Here is a 23,738-nt window from a genome sequence, read left to right on the forward strand (position 1 = left end):
GAGCCGGGGAGACCCGCCGCGGCGGCCCTTCCTGTCGGGGGCGATCCCGGGAGCAGCGCGTTCCCCGCCTCCGGGAACCCCCGTGTTTCCGCGGCGCGGGGCTCCCCGCGACGGGCGGGGCGGCGCGGGGGGCGAGGGCAGCCCTTACCTGCGGGCGCGGCGGGGCGGAGGTGGGATCCCTGAGCGGGGCGGGGCGGCGGGGGATCCTGCGCCGCCCCCGCCGCCTCACGCCGCGGCCGGTCACCCCCCTCAGGTGACGTGATGCCCATTGTTTTGGTCCGCCCAACCAATCGGACGCGGCGGCTGGATTCTACGGGAGCCGGAATGGGCCCTTCGTGGCGGCAACAGGACTCTCCCCTGCCGACCATAACGCATTGCGCAGGGTGCACCACCGCCCGGTCCTCCTGCGGCTTTAACGGCCCCGGCATGGACGCGCCGCGGCAGTTCCCGGCGGGCTTCGGCTCCGAGCAGCAGCAGCAACAGCAGCAGCAGCGCCCGCCGCCGCCGCACTGTCAGCAGCAGCACGGCCACGACAAGCAGAGCCTCCACCAGCAGCAGCAGCAAAGCCCATGCCTCCAGTGCAACAACTGCGCCTACTATGGGGCTGCTGCGGCAGCCGCGGGGGATAACCTGCCCCTGCTGCTCCGCGCCTCCTCGCCCCTCTCGGGCGCCTTCCGGACTCACTCCTCGCCGCTCTCATCTGCCGCCTCCTCCCGGCAGGGCAGCCAGCTGAACGTCAGCGAGCTCACTCCCTCCAGCCATGCCGGCACCTCCAGGCAGCCTCACCAGTACCCCCAGTACCACCAGTGCCATACCCTGCAGCAGCACCAGGCAGCCAGCCCCAGCAGCAGTGTCAGCAGCGGCAGCACCCATCACCACCATCACCACCACCACCATCACCACCAGCAGCAGCAGCGCCGGGAGAGCAACCCCTTCACCGAAATAGCCATGAGCAGCTGCAGGTACAACGGCGGCGTCATGCGGCCGCTCAGCAACCTGAGCTCGTCCCGCAGGAACCTACAGGAGCTGGACTCCGAGTCGCAGCCGCTCCAGCAGCCTCTCTCCAGCCCCACCGCAGCCGGCACCCCCGCCGCCCCGGAGATCGTGGTCTCCAAGCCCGAGCACAACAACTCCAACAACCTGGCGCTCTACGGCCCCGCCGGACCCGGCCCAGGCGGCACCAACAACGGCGGGGGCAAGTCCAGCAAGAAGAAAAACCAGAACATCGGCTACAAGCTGGGGCACCGCCGGGCGCTCTTCGAGAAACGCAAGCGCCTCAGTGACTACGCGCTCATCTTCGGCATGTTCGGCATCGTCGTCATGGTCATCGAGACCGAGCTCTCCTGGGGCGCCTACACCAAGGTACCCACCACCTCACGCACGGGCCACCCCGGCAGCCGGTCCGACCGCCCCCACGGCCCCGCGGAGGGGCGGCCCCGGCCCCTCGGAGAGCCCAGCGCTGCGAGGTTGCCTGTCCCCCGTCCCGTCCCCGTCCCGAGGCGCTCCCCGCGTCCTGCGGCCGGGCGCCGCCGGCCCCCGCTCTGCCGCCGGCCCCGCTAGGCGAGGTGCCCTCCCGGGGTCTGTGGTGGGGCGGGAGCGGCCCGTGCCCGTGGGTCTCAGGGACGGCGATGTCTTTTCTCTTGCAGGAGTCGCTGTATTCTCTTGCTCTGAAATGCCTTATTAGCCTCTCCACGATTATCCTGCTTGGGCTCATTATTGTGTACCATGCAAGGGAAATCCAGGTAACGTTTCCTTCTGCGGGCTGGTGAGTGCTGCTGGTATATAGCTGGGGGTGCGAGGTGGTTTGTGTAAGGGCACAGTGGTGGTAAGTACTGGGCAATTCGCACTGGTTCAGAGAGCAAAAGTGCTCCCTGCTCATCTCCTGAAGTTCAGTGAATGGACCTCAGCCCTGGAGAGAAACACAGTGGGCATGTATTCACCAGGAAGTTTTGCCTGCCAGGGACTGTTGCCTGCAGTTGTGATATAGGATCGTTTATCCCTGAAGTTATTACACGCTTTCTCGGTGACACGCCTGCTGTCTTCTGTAACAGATGTACAGCAACAATCTTTTGTTTCCCAGTGACTACATTTCATGCCGTGCATTCTCTCTTGATGGCGAGGTTAATTATCTTCACCATGAAAGGTATGTAATCTTCACTGCACTGTCTCAGATATGAGTGTATGCTATGAGAATATTCAAGAGAAGGGGGAAGACTTATGTTTGACTTGTTTTACTTAATGTCGCACAACCGCTAGGAATGTGACAGAGGAAAACTGTTGAGAATGGTAGGTCTAAAGGTAGGAGGAATGTAATGATCAAAGATGCAGAATAAGTCTTACAAATGCTGTCACAGATTTTTGTTCAAGGGACTTAGTTCTAATTACATTTGTAATTTTTTTCACCAATAAATTAAAATTTTGGCATTCAGCTCAACTGAAACTTAGAACAGATTTCAAAGTTGTGAAGGTAAAAATAACTTGCTCATAGGTGCATCGATGCTTTTGCTTTTTCAGATTACTTAAGAGATACTTTGAGCTACAAGCTGAAATGACAGCTTTCAAGGGCAAATAAGACTTTTCTATGAGTACCAATCAGTAAAAGAAAAAAAAAAAAGAAAAAAGAAAAAAAGATTAAGAATTGTATAGTACCCTGCTTCCATGCAAATGAATGCTGTAGTTTCAATGTGAAATGGTACCATAGTCTCCTACTTAGGGTAAGGTTAGAGAAGTATAATGTTACTGAAGACTCTTTGCCAAATTGGATCTTCTTGTGCAGTCTTTGCATATGCAAAACTTCTATTCCTGTCTCAGAACCCAGTTTCTCTGCATTGATATCAAAGATATTGAAAGCTGTTTAATGACATTGTAGTCAATAAACAAGTGTTCTGGTGAAAGAGCATCTTTATAAACTACTAGAGTACTAATGGAGAGGTTTCTTTATCTGTATAAAAACGAACAAGTGGTGTTGCTGCAATGAGGGAGCCAGCTTCTCTGGTGTATCTTCCCACAAGTGGTGATTGAGGCATGAAGAGCAAAGCTGAAAGAAAATCTAGGTAAACATTTTAATTACTCTATGCATTTTCTAGAAGCTTTAAATTGAAAATTTTATGCAAGATAACCAATTAATGGTAGGTCCCTCTGTACATCAGCTTATACTGAGTAGTTACTCCAAGATTTGATTGTGTTTTTTCTCAGGTAAATAGTTACAGATTTTCTTTCCCTTAGGAGTAGGTTATGGATCAGAAAAGAAACTATCTTAACTAAAGTCGTAATTCCATTTTTTGTTTGTTTGCATTTTTTTAATCGTTAATTTTAAATAACTTCCTAATATATGGGACTACGTGGAAGGAGTTATGCAATCATGTGACTTAATCAAGGTTGATATAGTTCTCAGTGCTGCCTGACAGTACAGAACACAACTATACCTGCCTGTAGCAGCAATATTCTATGTTTTTGCCTGAGAGACGCTGAAAACTGCAGGAGTCAAGGCAAGGCCTGGAGTTAGCTGCAGCTTAAAGGGGCTCTGTCATTCATCTTGAAAAGGAAGTTCTCTTTTTCAAGGAGGCTGCTAGAAGGAAAGTGTGTAGTACCACCGTTAGCTATTAGATATCTGATAGCCTTTTAACTTAGGCACAGTCTGGTTTTGTGCACACACTTGACTTTTAAAAAATAAGTTGAAGAACATGCAGAACAAAATTTATGTCCACCTGTGGTCAGAAATGTGTGTTATACTTGACATGTGAAAAGGAGTACATTTAATATATTTTGGCTTAGAAACATAGGGAATTTTCTCCAGGCCAGAGAAACTACTGTGTAGCCCTGATAATGCAATGTTTAAGAAACAATTTTTAAAGGTGACTGTTTTCTGGAGGCCCACGTGCCTTTAATTCAAGGAAATATTCTGCCGTGTGCAGTAGAATGAATCAGGTCTTTAGAATCATGCCTACAGATAGTTGGCTGTGTCCTGGAGGACTGTTTGCATCAGCTATTTGTCAATCCTGTTCAAGTTTGAACATTCTTTTCTAATGCTTCTCTGAAGCATGTTTAGACTTCACCAGTTGGTGTAGTGTAAATAAGTAGGAGTTCACTGATAGAAGAAAAATTGTTCTATAGACCAGAAGAAGGTCACTACTTGCAGTGTGGTATGTTTCATACTCGGGTGGAAGCAAACCAACCTAAATATAAGTGGATTTTTCCACAAAGCATGAGACAAAATATGTTGGGAAATAAAAAGATAACAGTTTAGTGATTATTACTGCTTGCAGGTGTAATATTTAGAAACTCCTGGTGGTCTAAAATGCTTGCAAACGGACATGAGCTATCTCGTTCTTTTCAGTAGTCTGTGACCTTGATTTATTAGTAGGAAGTCCAAACAGCCATGCTGCAAGCAAGTCTGTGGCTCTGCCTAGCAGCACAGCAGGTGACTCTAGTCTTTCCTTTAAAATGACCTTGCCAGTATGATTCACTTTGAAGATGGTCGGCTAATCAGTTAAACCAAGCTCTGGAGTTTGCTTGTCCCAGACCTGCTGAACATTTTAAGGGAGTTAGAAGGGAAGTTTATAAAGACTTGCAGGGATTCTTCCCTGGAGCTGTGAACATGAGACAGATGAGTTTTCTTTTTTGTTCTTTCGGCCCGTTCGACCGGGCAGTGGAGGAGCTGGAGCACCTTCCTCCTCTGGAGGCGGGGGGGGGAGGTTTTCCGCCGCCCGTTCAGCACCGCAGACAGCTCCACGCGTCGGCACGGCCCCGCGCAGCCGCAGCGGCGGGGGGCGGCCGCCCGCCCCCTCCTCCAGGTGAGCTCCCCCTGGGAGAGAGTTAACGAGCCTGGAGTTCGAGACCAGCCAGCAGCCGGGCTTTGGTTTTGAATTCCCGGGAACTTGCCCAGAGCCCTGTATCTGAGGGACCGAAGTCCCTAGAAGGGTGCAGCTGCTGTATTTAAACCAGAATTACTGTATGGGTGCAGTTTTGTGATATGCTGGAAATGTTAAAGTATTTTTGTCAAATAGGTTTTCAGTGATCTCACTGTTAGTTTTTCTGTGTCACTTTAAGAATAAAGCAGGAGCTGTTATTCAATTTAATAAATGTTAGTGCAAAAAGTATAATAAAACTAAAATGAAACCTGGTGGATTTAAATGACAGTTCATAGCTTACATTGTCATTTCCAGGAAAGAGGATAGAAATTATAAGTAAGTTTCTTTCACCCCTCCTAGAAATAAAAAAAAAAATCCAAATGAGCAACAGTAGCGATGTTGGATCAATCCCAAATCTGTGTGTTCTCCTTTTAGTCCGTTGTTGTCATGCCTGTAATGGTGTTAAGAACATCACATTTGGGAAATTATGAAATACGCATTGCTTTCTCCTCAAGCATGTATGGTTGTTGATCCAGTTTTTCAGAGCAAGTGCTGTATGTTTGCAAGATCAATGGGAAGAATGTAATTCACCATCACCCCAACCTAGGACAGGTATTTCTCTGACTATTACTCCACTTCAGAGTTTGAAGAAGGAGAGGTGGGAAGAGCTAAGAAGATAGCATGATCCAATTATCATAATAGTTTTTGATGTGTAAATTATCCACTTCATGCATAAACAGTTTGTTACTTAATACTGTTTTACATAATTAAAGCAGCAGCATGGAACATGGTTAAAATTCTAGTTCCTACACAATTTACTGTTCCTTTCCGTATTTCTCTAGTGGAATTCGCTCTTAGTTCAAAAAAGAAGGTGGAATTTAAGAAAGCTTTGGGTGGCATTTTACATTATAAAGCTGCAGTTTTTCTACCTTTATTGAAAAATAGACCTCTCCTTCTCTCTCTAGTACTGCTGGAGATAGAAAGGTTTATTTTTTTAAGTATGCAGTCCTGAAAGTTCTACTGGCACTTTCTTGTATTAGTCAGAGCAAGGGGTTAAAATCAAAAATGTCTGAGGTTACCAGTAGGAGGCATACCATATTCTGATACTTCTTGAGAGATGATGGTCACTGAAGGAATATATCCACTGGAACACTTTTGCTTTGATGCTGGACTGCTTACTGTATCCCTTCTGTAAATAAACATTACCCTTCTATTGCTTGTCCTGAATAATAGTAACCTGAGTATTGCTAACCTGAACCCCTTTCCTTCTCCCTGATACAGATGCTCTCACTCATGCAGGAACATGAAAGTTGTTGCTATTTGGTAGAATTGTTGCTATTTGGTAGAAGTGAAGAGAAATATTTTTATTTTATTTTGTTTTATTTTTTAATTTTCTCTATGACAGTTGATATTTCTAACCACTTCTAAAATGTATTGGTAGTTCATACTTACATAGAACACCTGTGGAAAGCCTTGCAAACTCCAAGGTTAAGGTTAAGCCATTGCTTTCACAGCAGAGCCTCCCAGGGCTCCAGGGAGAAAGCACCTTCAGTCCCTAGATGATTCTGAAGTGGTGAGAAAATAATGTGCGACTAATTGATTTGGAGTAAAACACTCTCAGTCTTAGTTAGCTTTATGGAAATTTATTGTAGCTGAAAGCGCAAGTATCTTCCTGAAATCAGGAGTCTTCTTTCCCTGTTCCTGAAAACATGAAGAAATAGAACAGGCAGTATTAGGAAATCGCAAAGAATGGCAATAAATACAAATCTTGACCTGTTTATTGCACAAATATATTCCATAGTTCATCATAGCAATAAGCACTGTTCACGGGAGTTTCATTATCTTATTGGCATCGGTGGAAAGTTCTGCAGTAAAAATATTGCACTCCTGAATAAATCTGAAGTTAACCTCCCTTACAGTTTCCTGCCATAAGAAGTAATGGGTATTCTGCAGGTCAAATTATTTGATTTTATCTATATTATTGCTTTGTCTTCACTGGGGTGGAACATGTACATCTCATTAGCTGTCTTGTAGGCAATCTGTTTACTCTGTGCTCAGTCTCACTTGCCTTTGCTTAGGTATCAGGGCTTGCGCACGTAGACTGTAAACTTCAGCTGCAGAAACAAGTGAGTTAGATTAAGACCACAGAGAATAATGGGTGAAAATCAAGAGATAAACTTCGAGTGGTAATTTTATTCTGATCTGAAGCCTGTTGAGAATTAGTGATTTTTTTTTTTTTCCTATTTATTTTAATAGGCCTTATATCAGTGAGAAAAGAACTCACTGTTTCGATCCAGGATACAGTAAATGTTATGGGTGTGCTCTGTCTCCGAAACGCAACACCGTGGTGTGTATGGCATTAAAGGCAGGCTAGGGAATCCTTTGATATTGCTAGTCATCCAAAGCGATCTGAGGCCTTCTGCATTAACGTGACACATAGAAGGTGCCTCTGTTTCCAACAGGCTCCATTAGAATGCAGGAGGAGGTTGTACCTGATGCTCAGGACATTGAATGTTGGACTGGTCGTATTTAGGATTATCTATTCATATGCACCTTTGTTCTCAGCATTTTTTTATTGAGGCTGTTAGAAGTTACCAAGACATAGTAGTGCATAGTGAAGTGTGAGAAGGTAAGTTATTGCCCCTCTTGGAGGAGAACATTTGTAACCAGAGAGCAGATTCTGGAGTTGTATAAATTGTGTGGCTTAGATGAAACCAACAGAGATACTGTTGTCTACAATGTTAGAGGCATTCTGCATGCATATCTTAGTTTGAATGGATTGTACATGTCAGATGCAGGGACTTCAGATTAGAAAGTTGTCAGGTACTTCACTGTGGCTCTGGTTTGCCTGAGTTTATGTGGAAGTGTGCCAAGACTGACAAGCATCTATTAATGCTCTGTTGATTCTGGTTCTGGTTTGTATGTGATCTATTAAATGTAGTGTTCTGGGCTTTGAATTCGATTTGAGACATATTTGTGGTCTGTTCTGAGCAAAGACCAAAACCAGGTGTTGCTTAGGACTTGAGAGAATTAAAAAGCTGTGTAGGAGCTTCATGCAATTTCAATCAGCTGTTTTCACCATTGAATTTGCTGATAAAAGTTGTTGTCACACTTGCCTACCAGAGGATGAATTACTGCTCTAAGTCTATGAAGCTCCTTTTAAGATGTAAATTACCCCTAAGAGAAGAGGCTGTAATGGATATTGTAATTAACTTTCAGGTAAGGTGGGTATATTGGTCATTACATAAAGTTTCCTTTATTAACTGAAAATAAGTATGCAGAAGCAAAAGCAATTTTATGAGGAAGTTTCCACAGCTTTCTTTTGTGGAAAAGAGAAAAGTTAGATATCACGACAACACAAAAAACCCATAGAGTTTAATTTAACTTTTTTCATTCCCCCACCACTTTTTTTTTTCCCCTCAATAACGTAAACTATATTACATTGAAAAATGTGAATGGAAAAACTTCCATTCAAAAGTGTGATATGTGGAATACCTATGTATCACAGTATAATATATTTTAAATGAAATTGTGTGAATTGACTTTGTCCCATTATTTAATGAAAGCTGCATTAAGTGATTTCTTCTTACTGTGGTCAGAAGATCAGAAGAAATTGCCATGAGAACATGTAAAGGCAGTGGTAAAACATGAACATTTTATACTTTGAACTGGTGCATGTGAACCCAGGCCTTTGAAACTGAAAATGTTCAGTTAATATTTTATATAATGCTGTTTTAATGTAGTTGCTAGGAATCACGCATTTGTAACTTACTGATTCATTAAGCTGTTCTCTCTTGAACAGTCCATGCAATTGAGCTCCATCTATGCAAAAACAGTCCTTAGTAAACATAGTTTTATATTGGCAGTTTGAAAACAAAAGGGTGTGAAGAAGTGAAGAGCGATGAATTCTGAAGCAGGTTGTGTGCATCTTCTGAGGTGCTTACTTGTCTCACTCATTTTGGTGGAGACTGGCAGACCTTTCAGAATTAAATTCCTTTTGAGCAAATATTAAGCCTTTCCATGACAGATGGAAATGACACTGTGAATTCCAAGTAAAGTAAAAATCAAAGGCTAGGCCTTAAATATCTTTATATTTTAAAGTCATTACTCTTAGTCTTTTTAAGAGTAAATTGCTCTGGGTTGTTTTTTGTTTGTTTGTGTTTTCATGTGGTTGGTTGGTTTGTTTTTCTGTAAAGAAACTTATTTATTAAAAGAAAAACCCACTCTGTTGAAGTGGCACCTTCAAAACTTTTATGCATATTAATACTTTACTGCTATCCTGATGGATGGAGGAGAGCTGCGTTCTGTGTTATGTGACTAACCAACAAAATTGTTTATTGAATTCTAACTGTCTAATCAGACGGTTACTGAAGACTGCTGGATTCATGAAGGTCAGAGTTAAAAGACTGTACAGGTGTAATTTGTATTGCAATAAACACTGTCACTTGTAATGATAGCTTGATACTGAATCTGGGTGTTCAGAAGATTGTATCAGAGGCAAAGGAAGAGTTTTGGCTTGTAAAAGAGCGTATTTGAAATAAAAAATAATTGAAGAATAAACGTATATGGGCTCAAATCTATAGATTTTATTGTCACCTGTGTGTAAAGAGCTTCCTTACCTGTAGTCTGCATAACTATTGTTGATTGTAGTATTTTAGAGCTTACCTCTGTGTCTTCCATAAACAATTATACATCAGTTCTCTGGTTTGATGTGTAGGTCTAAGCCTGTAAAGAAGGACCCACATGTATAACAAGCATTTATATTGTAATTTTCATTGTTGAAGGGAATCACCTAGACAAATCTTCACTTTTTTTTTTTCCATGTCACTTAAATGATGTTTTTACAAAAGGGAATGCTGAGACCAAGAGTTCAAGTGCTGTGGAAGTAATCTGGGGAAGGCTTCATAACTGCATTTGAAGCTCAGGATTTTTTGTCTTGTGGTCTTATGCTCAGATCAGTCCTTTGTCACATAAATAAGACACTGTTGTTACCATCCAGCTATGCCTATAATTTTCAAGAACATCCTGCTTTAGCAGATGTCCCAAACACTGCAATGTAAAATGAATGCAGTGCTCCATGATATGTCCTAATGAGATACTGTTGTGATCCTTCATGAAGCATTTTATTCCTATTACAATTGTTTATTCCAGCACTGCAGCTTCTGTAACATTACTACAGGTGTAGGCAGACATTCACACCTGACATAGCCCTGACCTCTGACAGTAGTGTCTTTCACAAGAGTAACTTATTAGGAAGGAATGCTTCATCTTCAGTCTCTTAAAAAACCAAAGATTCGTCCCAGGTGGTGAATGGCATTTATTTCTTTTTTGATGGTTGTTATGCTTGCAGCAAGGGAAAGAAGCGTATCTTTAATTAAAATAAAAAATTGCATAGTAGCTTTGATTCAGTCTGTACCATTGCATCCATAAAATTCATATGTATAGGACTTTTGATTTCAGTCTGGAAAACGGAAGAGAGATTGAATGTTCGGTTGTGGCTAGACAGCGCAAAATAAATTGTTTTCTATGTGAAACAAGTAATAAATATGTCCAGCAATAATGGTCACTAAACATTCACTGATAGCACCTAGGTTTAATGAATTTTTCATCGAAAGTATTCTCACTGCCTTTTTGACAGAACATTAGTTACCATTTTTACACCAGTCATGCACATTTGAGGTGTGTTTTGACTTCAGAAGAGAATCTTTCTTTATGAGTTTCTAAATTAGTGGGATCTTTAGAGCCTTTCAATTTAGAGCATCCTCATATGCTAAGGATTTGATCCTAGTCACCTTTGTCATTATTAAAATATCTTTACAAGAAGACTTGGAAACTCTTGAACAGACATTGCTTTATGAACAAACTTCTCCTTTGCCTGCTGAACTGCTCTCTGCCTAGTTGTAACATTCAGTTTTGGCCATGCAGCTGCTACAACCAAATTGTAGTGGGTTCTTTTGACTGTAGATTTCTTGTAGAATATTGGCCAGAGTTGTTCCTGGGCTCTGCATAAGAAGTGGGCTGATACAGGAGAAGTTTTCATCCATCTGTACTCCAGTATAGCCAAAAAGTTATCTTGTGACAGCTACTATTGAACACAATCCTCATCTGAATGGTGTGATGGATGAAGTGGCTTCACACTAAGCCCACCCCCTCCTTTTGTTCTCATTCAGGTTTGGGCTTCATGGTGAAAGTTAATAACTTGCATTCTGTTGTGATGTTTGCAGGATGATAGTTTACAATAACTACATCCTTATGCAGTAGGATATAGCAGTGCTCCGCCTGGTGGACTCCCAGTTCAGCTTCTGGATAGTTTTAAGATAGTTTAATGGAAAAATGGGTTAAAAATGATAGTCCAGTCCAATCCCCTTTCCAGATTTGGTTGTCAGACAGGAAAACATGCTTTTGTCCATGTTCCAGCAACAGAATGGGATGCAGCAAAGCTAGATGAGAAATTTACCAGTGCGGCTGTAAGCTGGCTGACTGTTCTTTTCATCTGCCATTTGACACTTGGAAGGAAAATAGAAAGATGAACAGTTTTTGTTGTTTGTTTGTTTTGGTTTTTTTTTTCTTTTTTTTTTTTTTTTTTAATATCCAGCCTGTGATCAGAGATATCAGCTCATCCAAAATCAATAAGTTGTGCATTTCACCTGTGACTTTTTAATGTATGCTGTGGTTGGTGTTAACTGCTGAACGTCAGACTTTTTCTGCCATGGACTGTCCTGTTGAGCATAACTGCTGTGAAAATTAAGCTTTCTAAAACATTATGAATAGCAATTTTATGTTTAAAACATGGAAGGTAAGGGACTCAGTGCAGACTTGTTTTGTGTATTTAGTTTGCAGACTTCTTAAAAAAAAAAAAGTGGCTTTGAGGCAAGAGCATCTTTTACGTGAGAGAGCTACTGTAAACTAGACATCTTTGACAAAGCTGTAACATCAAAATAGTTAATGGGGCAGCAACAAGAACTGTGTATGCTAAGAGGTGTTTGACAGAATATGCTGGGATTTGGGGTTTTCGGGAGGTGGTGGATTTTTTGGTTGGTTGGTTGTTTTGTTTTGTTTTGTTTGTTTTTGTTTGTTTGTTTTCTGAGGAAGCACCTGCAGTTGTAATTAGTAGTGATCAAGTAAAACAGTATTTACCTATAAAGTAAAACAGATAAATACCTGTAAAGAAACTCGTGCTTATGTTTAACTTTTAGTTGAAAGTTGCTCTTCTTAGAGATATTTTAACGTAATCTTTGAAGCAGTTTGAAGACTTTATCTGCTGTATGGTTTATCCAGAACCCCACTTCAGGCCTTCAGGAGTAACAAGTACGAACTAAATAGCTGCTATGTTGCTGCTTCCTCCCAGTTTTACTTGCCAGGGTGGATTGCAGAGGCAGGTCTTGCAGGAATGCCTCTATGCACTTGGGATTACTGTGTCACTATGTTTATTAGGATTTTTAAATCCACAAGTACATTGAACTCCACTCTGCCTTTCCTGCTGCCCAGTTCCTAGTTTCCCTTATTTATCTGGCCATGCCTTAGAAAAATGCTTGAATACTTAGATTTTGCATTTCTGTATTTAGATTTATTTTAAACACAGCCTTAAATGAAGTTCCTAGTTTAACAGTGTTTCTGAGACAGTAAAAACTCTACAAGGACTTTGTAATTCCTCTGGTGCTGATATGTGTTCACCCATTGTCAGTTAAATACAAATCTACCCAGTTTAAAAAGAATTGCACACATTCCCAAATACCTGAAGTGTTTATGTCAGAAATAAACATTAAAGGAAGAACCAAGAAGATATATTCTTGTGTGTATGATGTGTTGGTACCAGTCATTCCTTAAAAACAAGTTCCTGAGTTTTGAATCACTTGTGTACTCCTTTGGCAGAATGAATGAGTTAGCTCACTCTATCTCGCTTCAGATTCAGCGTTTCTTCCTTTAACTTCTGTTTCCCCTATTCACTTGCAAAAACATTGCCAGTTTCTTCAGAGAATACATATTTGTCTTTTCAGTTAGTTCCAGTTTTCCTAGGAGTAATGAAGCTGAGCATCCCTGAAGAGAATGAGGGTTTTCTCGCGCTGGGAACAGTGGCAGATGGCAGCCATTTTGGGAGATGGCATTTCTTTGTGCAGTGATCTGTAGAACAAATTATTTTTAGTACTGAATGAAGAAAAACAAATCCTAAATGAAGAATTGTAAAATAATAATTTAAAGTGAACAACATAAAAATATTGAGATGTTGATAGTTCTCCACAGTGAGTTTTACTTCAGCAAGAAGATTATAGAATCAAAGTTACTTTCTTTCTGAGGTACTTGAAATGGAGAAAAATCTAACAGACCACTAGGTTTCTTAAAAAAAAAATGCTTTCTAAAACGTATGAAACAGCACAGTTATTTTGTGGGAAGACGTGCTGTGTTCTTCACATAAGAAATTTTGAAACTGCTGCTTCAGTGCAAAACCGAATTAATCCCTAACTTTGAAATCAGTGTTTCCATCCCCTTACTGCTAAGATCAGTGTAGTATTTGTAGCAGACCTAAAAGAGCAGAAAAAGTTTTTAAGGAGATTTTTTGTTGTTGTTTGGGGATTATTTTATTAGCGTGGTAATTTGTTCACTGTGGTCATTTGTTTATATTTGTGAAAGTGCAACAGGAACATAAGCAGTTAATTCACTATTTCTTTGCAGCGTTCCCTTTAGATGCAATAAAGCCCATGTCCTGCTGCACTTCTTGGCAGGGGGAGAGAGCCAGAGCAGGCTGGCAAAAGCAGGGGGTAGTGTGGAGTGGTGGCTGATGGAAGTTGGGTTCTGAACAAGTTGTGGTGTGGTTAGGTTAGGTTAGGTTAGGTTAGGTAAGGTTAGGTTAGGTGCTAAAATGTTTCATAAGGACTTGCTGCATCCGAATAACCTTGCTCAGTCCTTGGGTTCTTGTGGAAAAAAAGCTGTGGTTGAAAACTATCAGTCTTTTTCATTCCATCTCTGTCAATTGTATGAAGCTGCTATTCTGGATTGCTCTGGGCCACCCAGTGCATTCTGTAGCAAATAGATCTGTTACACAGTAATGTACATATTCTTTTTATTTTCTTTGTTATTTCTTCCTTGGTTTTTTAAATAGCAGAATAATAAACAGTATAAGACAAAATTAGTGCTATTTTAGTCAACAGGTCCCATTTTCCCATTTTGCATGTTTATGTAGGAGACCTATCTCAACTGTTCGTTCTCTGTTACTATTCTTGCACCTAAGTGCTATTCAGAGCTTTATTAAGTCATGCTCCTTCTGTATCTGCTTGGAGAACATTTTTGACTGTCAACCCCAGTCACAAAAGCTTTTGGCAACTACTGGTGCTGGATGGAAGCCTTCTTAACCTGTGTTAACTTAAGGCACTTACTGTGTTTTAGGCAGCTGGAGAGGGTGGGATCTGAAGCTCTGCTATGATGAAATAGCTGTTAAATTAAGAATACTCTTAAAACACAGAAGTATCTGTCATGGACATTTGCTTTGTAGAAACTCCCTATTCAATCAATTCAGTCACTTACTGCTGAGTCTACGGAGTATCTCAAATGAGTATAGTAACCCTGAGTGATGAACTTTTATTTCTGGACCTATAATTTGGTTCAAAGGTTCATAAAATTTCATATACCTAAATATCTCCCTCTTGTTTACAGATCTGAGGAAGCTCAGCTGCGAGTGTTCCAGGAAGAGTCCAAACTACATTAAATTATGAGATTGTCTTGTGAAATATATTTGAAATAATAAAAGATAACACAAGTAAAAAAACTTTTGTTTTGATATCAACCTTTTTTTAATCAGACATTTCTATTAATAATAATAATACATTTATTATCTAATTATTTTGATTTTTTCATATAAGTTTGTGATGATTTTTAGTTAGATGCATAATTATGCTTTTCTCGAGGGCTTCTTCTTCTCCATACCATTGGGAAAGAAATCTTGATATCTTGGAATATCCTTTTTGTTCTTTTGTTGCCCTTGGATTTAAATTCTTAACACTATTACCTGTGTAGAAAGTTACTGGGTAGAAAGAATGGCATTTTTAGGATCATCCTACCTTCGTTGATTCCCTGGAGCACATACATATATATGGAGAAACCTATATGAAAAGAAATTACATATTTCCCAGCAATCGCTGAGTGCTATAATGGTCTTTTGTCATTGTAGGCTGTTGGGGGGTTTAAGCTCTTTCACGACTGTAGATATAGACAAACCTGATAAGACCGTTGTTTAACACATATCTGTTTTTGAAATGGTTGTGGTCTGTCAGAGTAACAAAGATGTATCATTCAGATGTATTTTCATGTGAAGTTTTTGATGCTGCACTTCTGAAAATATTGTTCACAAAGACTATAAATGGCTTGAGCCTCTCTTATGCTTGTCTTCCTGAGATAGTAAGGTTAAAATGCAGTCTTTGAACAAAGTATTTTGAGCATGCTTAGCCACCAGCACACATTAACGTGATGTTTTCTTTACATGTGTTGACATACACAGTGTTTATGGCAAAATATCAATAATGATGAAAAACTCATTTTGCACAGAGACGCCAAATTTAAATAATACTACGCAAATAATCACTTTCATGCTGAAGCTAAGTACCGGACTTTTGCAATTCTCTGTTTAAATCGGCATTTTTATAATGGAGGGTGGGGAGTGGCATATGCATGTATACATGTATAAGTGGTACTGCAGTCTAGCTTCCCTGTTTTAATGAACCAAGCATGTTACATTTGGTAAAGTGCTATATCCAGAAGACCTTGTGAATCGATATCTAATGACCTGCTAGAAAGTTTGTTTTTAACTCTGGATGTCTGAAACATTCTGGAAAATATAAGATAGCCAAACCCTTTGACTTCTGTACTTTGCATGCAGAAGGTGTTTGATGCCTCATGACTTTACACATTACACACCAAGGTATCTGCTCTGTGGTGTTGTATTTGGGATGAGGGGTACAGCAGCCCTCAGGAACTGCTGCAGTCTCTCTGTGGTCAAGGACAGGCCTATTTGATTATGTGCCTTCTGATTATAAAAGAAGGTCCTTTTCATCCCCTAGTTAGGGGGAACTTTGTTAAAGGCTTGAAATATCTATCTCCCACTGCCATATGGCTTTACATCATTTTTATTTAGCAGGATACTGTGAGAGAATCACTTGGCTGTTTGGAGTAGTGAGACTAAAGCAGTATCTTCTTCCTCTCTGGGTGTCATAATAGTCTTTCTGATTGTATAAATAATACTTTGGGGACTACAAACTATACAATAATGTCTGGCCATAAATGTTTGTAAATCAGCAGCTCTATTTTGGTACTCTGAATCATAATCCCATCAATTCTTTTACAGCATTTATGTGGCTCCAGTATTTAACCATTTTAAATTTGGATTTTAAAATTAAACAATTGCAACAATATGTTCGTGAGTACTGTTGATTCCCCTTCTGCAAGGAATACTTCCAGGAGTACAGTTGATCCTACTTTATTAGTATTTATTGTTTCCTTTTTACTCCTGTGTTAATGTATCTCCACAGTATTACAGCAAGGCAGTGATAGTTTTCAGATTTTTTCTTTTACCTGGATTGTAAAGGCATTTTTAGAAAATGGCTAGTTTCCTTAATCTTTGCATTCACTAACATCCTCTGATAGCCTTCTAGAAATCTGTTTTGATATACTAATGATTTACAAAATTAGCTTTCTCCTTTTGTTTTAAGTAGCTTCAGGAAGTCTCTGATCTAAGTTGTCGTTGTGTGCAATCTGTCTGCTTTGAATGTGTTTCAGTTTTTCTGATCTGGTGTTACATGAATTTAACAAAATGTTATGTAAATATACACATACCTGTATATATATGTGATAATATATTTATTTTTATGCTTTTACTGTATGGCATTGAAAGTATTAAGTTTATTTGAAGTTAAAGATTGATTTATGTCATATTTACATACAACATACTGGAAATACAGTTCATAATTTCAGGTGAAAATAACCTTAAGATTTCTCATATAAAATACAGATTTAGTAAACGTATATGAGAGTTTTGTATTTAAAGAATCTTGCAGAACACCGATGAAGTACTTGCATTGGATTTCAACACTGAATAATTATAAGAAATTTGAAATCTATGAACAGGTATAACATCTTTGACCTTGACTGGATTTGACCTTGTCTACAGAGCACAGGACTCAGTTCTGTGGGAAGATTTGGTCACTCTTTTGTTATGTCATCTTTTTATTGCTAGCATCGTTCTCTGTTCAAATGGAGACTAGTATCTTGAAATTAATGCATGGTTATTATAACACGAGCAACTGTAAGCAGCTGAGAGAGTGTATACATACCCTTGAAATTGTGCTGTTCTGTTGTTCTTTCTCTTCTTCATTCATTTACCTTCCTCACTTTCTGAATAGGAAATGTACCTAGCCAAGCACACAGGTGCACACAACTAGCTCTGTATCTTCCAAATTAAAAGTGAAACTAGCATTTAGTAGGTTGCATAATTGCAAGTATATAAAATGTCCATGAAATCCCGTACTAATTCCTTTGTCATTTCAGTACGTCCAAATTTAATTGATATTCACAGCTTGTTTCAGAGGCCCATATTTGTTCCAGAGAGTTTGGTATTCGTCATAGATTGAATTTTGAGGCACAGAATTGTAATGAAATCTTCCTCATAGATATTATTCCGAACTGTTAACGTATTTGTGAAAGAGAAATGTTTGTACTGGGTCTATGGTCCTTTGTGAATTCTGGTGTTTTCCACCTTCCATGTTTTCACCTCCTAAATCTCATGATAAGAGAGCTGAAGATACTGTAACTTAAAAATATTATTTTCCTTGGAAGAAATCGGCACAGCTAAGGTGCTAAGGAAGTTTATATGGGTCTTCTGTGTCTGCAAACGTAACCCGTTCCACTGAGCACTACTGAGAAAGTTCTTTCTTTGTAGCATGTTAGGATTTCTTCTGCCAACAGGTGCTATGTTATGAAGTATATATTCCATAATGACATCTTAAAGTTTTTTGAAGCTCAGTGGTTAAAATAACATTTTCTTCTATGGAAATTATAAGATCAAATTTTAATGCCTAGGTTTAGCTACACATTCTTCTATTATCATTTTTTTAATTGAATCACTACTTAAGGTATCATTTTTCTTGAATTGCCTTTCTACATATAGAATTCTTTTTGAAATCTATAAAGATGGTATGTAAAAAGGGAGGACAAAAGACCATTGCTTTTTTTCAGCAGATTTTGAAACTTTAAAGGAAATTTTAAACCACTGCCAGTTTGACATGTATTTGATAATGTATCTGAGAATTGAAATATTGAACTCTGTTTTTATTTTATTCTTTTCTTCTGAAATTCACACAGCACTTGAGAGATTTTATATTATCTTCCTCTTTTTCAGTGAAGCTGATTACTATTCATCTGTGTTCTAGGTGTTCTAGATACCTGGACCTTTTCATAACTAATGTAGCACTTCTCTGATCTGCCCGATAGCATTAACAGGCTTAATTAACGCAAGAATTAATTAGCACAATTAATTAACACAAGAATCAAATGCACTTGAGCCTTACTGTACTTGTTTGTTTTATTTTCAGGGAATACTGAATTATTTTAATTGTACTTTGAAAGTTTGGTCCTTCATACCAAGTAGTATGTTTGCTAATTGCAAACCAGCACTCTTTTGGTAATACATACATATATACACACATATATAAACTGGCCTTCAATTATCAATTCACGTATCTAGTATGTAAAGCGTGCAGAATGACCACAGGTAAAAGAAAGTGTATCTGCTCGTGTTATATGCATTGAATTCACTGAGTGTTTCTTTAGCTTAATTCAACATTGTGTTTCTTTGTCTTTACAGTATTGCAGTATGGTTCTTTCCTTGAACTATACTTAAGTGTGGTGGCTTGACCTTGGCCAGCTGCCAGACCCCACCCAGCCACTCTCTCACTCTCACTCCCCAACAGAACAAGGAGAGAAGTTTTAAAAGTTCATGAGTAGAGATAAAATTGGGAAGATCCCTTACCAATTACCAGCACTAGCAAAACAGGCTCACTTTGGTGAAAATTAATTTAATTTATTGCCATTTAAAAATAGAGTAGGATGGTGAGAAAGAAAGACAAAAACTAAAACACCTTTCCCTGCCCCACTCTTCCGAGGCTCAACATCTCTCCTTCATTCTTAGCTCCTCTGTCTTTTCCTCCATGAGTGACACAGGGCATATGGGGAATGGGAGACTGTCCATGACAGCTCGTCTCTGCCACTTCTTCCTCCCCACGCTTTTCCCTTGCCACACTGTGGGTCGTCTCTACGGCCTGCAGCCCTTCAGGCTAAAGCTGCTCCAGCAGCTGCTCCAGCATGGGTCTTCCATGGGCATTAGTGGAGAATATGCTCCAGTGTGGGCTCTCTGCAGGTAGAAGTTCCTTCAGAAAATACCCACTGTGGTTTGGCACAGGCTGCAGTGTAGGTATCTAGTCCAGCATGGTCCTTTCCATGGGCTCCAGGGAAATATCTTCTTTGTCATAGTCCTCTCCATGGGCTGCAGGGAAATCTCTGTTCCAGTGCCTGGAACCTCCTTCCACTTCTTCTTTGACCTTAGCATTTCTTGGGTTGTTTCTCACACTTTTTTTCCCTCACTTCTCACTGCCTGGGAAGCATTTTACACTTTTTAAAATGTGCTTTCGCAGAAGTACCACTAGCCTCGCTGATGAGCTCAGCTGTGTCCTGCAATTGGTCCATTGCAGAGCAGTCCCGGATCTTTTCTTGCAGACACCACCCCTGCAGCCTTCCCAGTACCAAACCCTTATCACTGACACCCAATATAGTAAGATGAAGGAAAATAAGATAAAGGGATGAAAACCAGGTGCACAAATACAGAAATTGGTTTTGTTTTGTTTCTTACTGTGGTTAACTTTTTTTTTTTTAGTATCAGTTCAACTATAATAAAGGTTAATTTGTGGTTATCACGTTCCTAAACAAATGACTGGAACAATTTTCTGAAAGACAAACTGAATGTATTGGAAGGAGATGTTGACTATGTTTTTGATCTCTAAAATATACAGAGAGAGATGAGGCTTGTATTTTTAAACTCTTAAAAGATGGAAAGGGGCAAAGAGCAGTGCAGATGAGTGTGGTTTTGGTTGTGTATATGTGTATATGTTAAAACACTTTTCTTACATTGAGGAGCACATTCTTTGTGTACTTTTCTTTCTTACCCATTAGTTTTGAAGAATCTAATTTTTAAAGTCCTGCAAAATAATTTTTATTTCCTCTACCCTGTTTACTGAACAGCCCTGTTTAGATTTGGACTATAGCTGAAGTGATCAGGTCTTCTCCTGTCACTGAGATTATATCTTCATCATCATGGGTTACATTCCTTTTTGAAAAGTTGCCTATTTGCATCTTCTTGCATACCACAGCTCTCCACTAGTGACAAATACTTTTTGAGTATGTATTTATTTAGTAAATCATCAGGAACAAGATTTACTAAACAGTATAAAAAGTTTCTGTACCTTTGTTCCTGAGTGGCAAACGGAAGGCCTTGATTGTGCAAGAACCAACATGTACATTTAATTTTCAGCTACGGATAGACACCGCCTGGTGCCTGGGCTACTCTGATATTTGCTGGTCTTTGCTTTTCAGATTTTCACCACAAGATATATTTTTGAGTCTTTCTGTCTTTTCTCATGTAGTTTTGATGCCTGAAGCTTGAATAGAACTATAATATCACCCTGACTGAAGCATGAATATGCTCTAGAGCAGGCTTAACATTGCAGTTTAGAAAGCATTTTTCAGTTGTAATTTAGATATCTATTCCGAAAATGCTTTCATAAATTGTTCTCAATTTTATGAACTTAGAGTAAGCAATTGATTTCGAAGGGACAAGGCTTAATTGGTCCAGAGTTTTGTTTTGTCAGAAATGACAGTTACAGAAAATATGAGAAATTCTTGGTAAATAATATGTAAAAATTCAGTTTCATGTACAGTTTTAAAAATAATGCATGAAAAATTTATTTTTTTCTTAACCAAAGTTATGTTTCAGTTCATAGTGGTGTAGTAATGTCATTTTCTGAAATGGCATATTTATTTTCTTTTTAGTGGTTGTTGGAAGCTCTGAAAACTATGGTATTTTAAAGTGGAATTATAACAAGATTTGTTAATGATATACTAAAGTTAACCTTATATTTTATTATTTCAGTTGTTCATGGTGGACAATGGAGCAGATGACTGGAGAATAGCCATGACTTATGAACGTATTTTCTTTATCTGCTTGGAAATACTGGTGTGTGCTATACATCCCATACCTGGGAACTATACATTCACATGGACAGCCCGGCTCGCCTTTTCTTACGCTCCATCCACAACAACAGCTGATGTGGATATTATTTTATCTATACCAATGTTCTTAAGACTTTATCTTATTGCCAGAGTTATGCTTTTGCATAGCAAACTTTTCACTGATGCCTCATCTAGAAGCATTGGAGCATTAAATAAGATAAACTTCAATACCCGTTTTGTTATGAAGACTCTAATGACAATATGTCCAGGAACTGTACTGTTGGTTTTTAGTATCTCATTATGGATAATTGCTGCATGGACTGTCCGAGCTTGTGAAAGGTAAGGTTGTTCTGTTTGTTTAGTTCCTTCTGTCTGTCTGGTTTTTATCCTGTTTTGCCTCTTCAGTTTTTGATTTGGGCGACCTAAATATTTAATGAAATGGAGCTTCCAGATCCTTGATATTTTGAGTGTTGGATGGGTTAGATTCTGTGTCACAGATTGTCAGGAATGCTTTGCCTTTTAATCTGAAGGACTTCTGCAGAGAGGTTTGTGACACATGGTTTACTGTAGCATTGCAATTTGATTTCAGTGTTTTGATATAACTTTATATATGTTTGTGAAAACACAGTGGACAGGTACCATAGAATGTTGTTAAAAGTAGTTGATGATACTCTGCATTAATATCAACTTTCATTAATTTCTGCTGCTAATTGTTGACCATTTTGTTTTTCCCTTCCTTTACATGTCTACCCATTTTAGCATCTGTTTAGGGGAGTTATTTGTGACAGGTAGCTGATTTAAATTAGCAGTTTTGCATTCCAACTGTTATGGTTATGATGCTTTTGGAAGATACTCCTTGCGTTACTTCTCAATTTATTACAAAGAAAAAGAGCTGATCTTATAAACTGACTGTAGGGATCATGTTGATATTGTAGTTTTTATTATTAAAATGGCCAGAATTGTAGAATGTGATTTGCTATGGTAGATGCTTTGTGTCAATATTTTTTCCTCATGTTATGGTAAGACCAATCATTTAGGAATGTTCTGAAAATGCCATGTTAACAGTGACGTATTGTAGTTTCAAAATACTCTCTGTAGTAGGAGCAGAAGTAGCACGCTAGACATCAACTTAATATATAATAGTTCTATTTTAATAAGCATGTTCTCATTTCAGATGTAATTGACTTCTGCAAAGCCTCTCCTCTTTGTCTCACATTCTTCACCTCTGTTCCCACTAGTTTTCCTTCAACAGAATTACTGCTTAGGAATTCCTGAGTGTCTACTCAGGCATTTCCCAAATTATCACTTGTGAAGTGGCTCTCAATAATCTCAGCATCCATTGCTGTCATTGTTTTACATATTGCTGGTTAATAATCTATATTTTTATTACTACTAGTATCATTATAAAGTGGCATTAAAAAGTCGTTGTGTTATTAACATTCAATATAAGATTATAAAACTTGTACCTCTCACAGTGCAAACTGCTGAAAAATATTAACTACTGTCTGATACACATTTGTAGAACATCTTTATTTACTAGTATAAAGATGTCAGGACAAGAATGTATACTCCGTAAGTAATATTAAAAGAAACAAAGACTACCTCAGCTATTTTCCAATCAAGGAGAGTGAAGAAAACACTATCACAAAGTTTTGATTCTGTGAGTGTGTTTATTTCTGTTTAGAAACTGAGGGACATCACTGTGATCCTGGGAAGAAGCTTATTTTGTTTGATCAGGTACATTGAACTCAGGGTTGCAAACAAAGCTGAGTTTTCTTCAACTCTCTGCTAAACTAGTAATGTATTTTCCACATTTTAATTTGCAGTTGCTGTCCTTGAAGTGACTGTAATGGTTTGGACAATAAGCTGGATAGCCACTGACTCGTCTAAAACTGAAACAAAACACAACTAAAAGCAAGTTAAATATAGAAGTGAGATTTAGATTAATATTTCTCTAGTATAATTACATTCTGTCAATGGAGTCCAGCCCAAGATTATATCCCTTTAACAAAATTCTTATTTTTTTGTTTCAAAAACACTAAAAGGGATATATTTTGGCTTTGGGAATTAGATAGTAATGTCATTCATGCTAGTTGCACCATCAGTTTTGTTTGTTTTGCCTCAGATTTTCCCTTGTAAGTATTTTGCCAAATGAATGATACTGGCTTTGCATTTGGGGTACTAATTAGTTCACCAAAAACCTGTAGGTCCATAGCTCATAAAGAAGTACATTTTTAGAAAAAGCTCTTAGAAGAAAACTCCCAAACCCCACACATCAGAATGCTCTTAACACTCTGCCCTCTGAAGCTAAACATCCCTTTTTTTGTAGCTGGGGACAGATACAATACCCATTTGTTGTGGGAAGGGGAAAACATGGCTACTGAATCCATTCTGTGCTGTGTAGAGGTCGTAGTCCTCAGAAGATGTCTCCCAAGATCTTGATGGCTGTGATTTGCTTAGTAGTTAAAAGTTTAGTTTACACAACAAAATACATTTCTTGCAGCTGCTCCTAAGTTTTTGTTTGTTTTGTTTTGTTTTGTTTTTCTTTGTTTTCTCTAGAGGGAATCTTTATCTCTTGGAACAGACTATTTTATGTACACAAAATAATCCTGAAAATAAATGTTG

The 23,738-nt window shown here is 39.3% G+C and overlaps 1 protein-coding gene across 3 annotated transcripts in view; it reads left to right on the plus strand.

The window, feature by feature from the left end:
• The first annotated feature begins 210 nt into the window (after positions 1-210).
• The window catches only part of KCNN2 (potassium calcium-activated channel subfamily N member 2), a 70,222-nt gene continuing 46,694 nt past the window's right edge, over positions 211-23,738 (plus strand). Inside the window, exons 1-3 of one of the 3 annotated variants that reach the window (XR_011736362.1) lie at positions 211-1,362; positions 1,647-1,742; positions 21,034-21,452. Coding sequence is in view for 2 of the 3 variants with exons in the window: in XM_071801841.1 (XP_071657942.1) it covers positions 262-1,362; positions 1,647-1,742; positions 21,034-21,452 (1,616 nt within the window). In the remaining variant the exon portion in view is untranslated. The remainder of the gene's footprint in view (positions 1,363-1,646; positions 1,743-21,033; positions 21,453-23,738) is intronic. The other 2 variants (XM_071801841.1, XM_065860752.2) reach the window with 2 other exon arrangements.

This window comes from Patagioenas fasciata, chromosome Z (assembly GCF_037038585.1).
Source record: "Patagioenas fasciata isolate bPatFas1 chromosome Z, bPatFas1.hap1, whole genome shotgun sequence".
NCBI lineage: Eukaryota > Metazoa > Chordata > Aves > Columbiformes > Columbidae > Patagioenas > Patagioenas fasciata.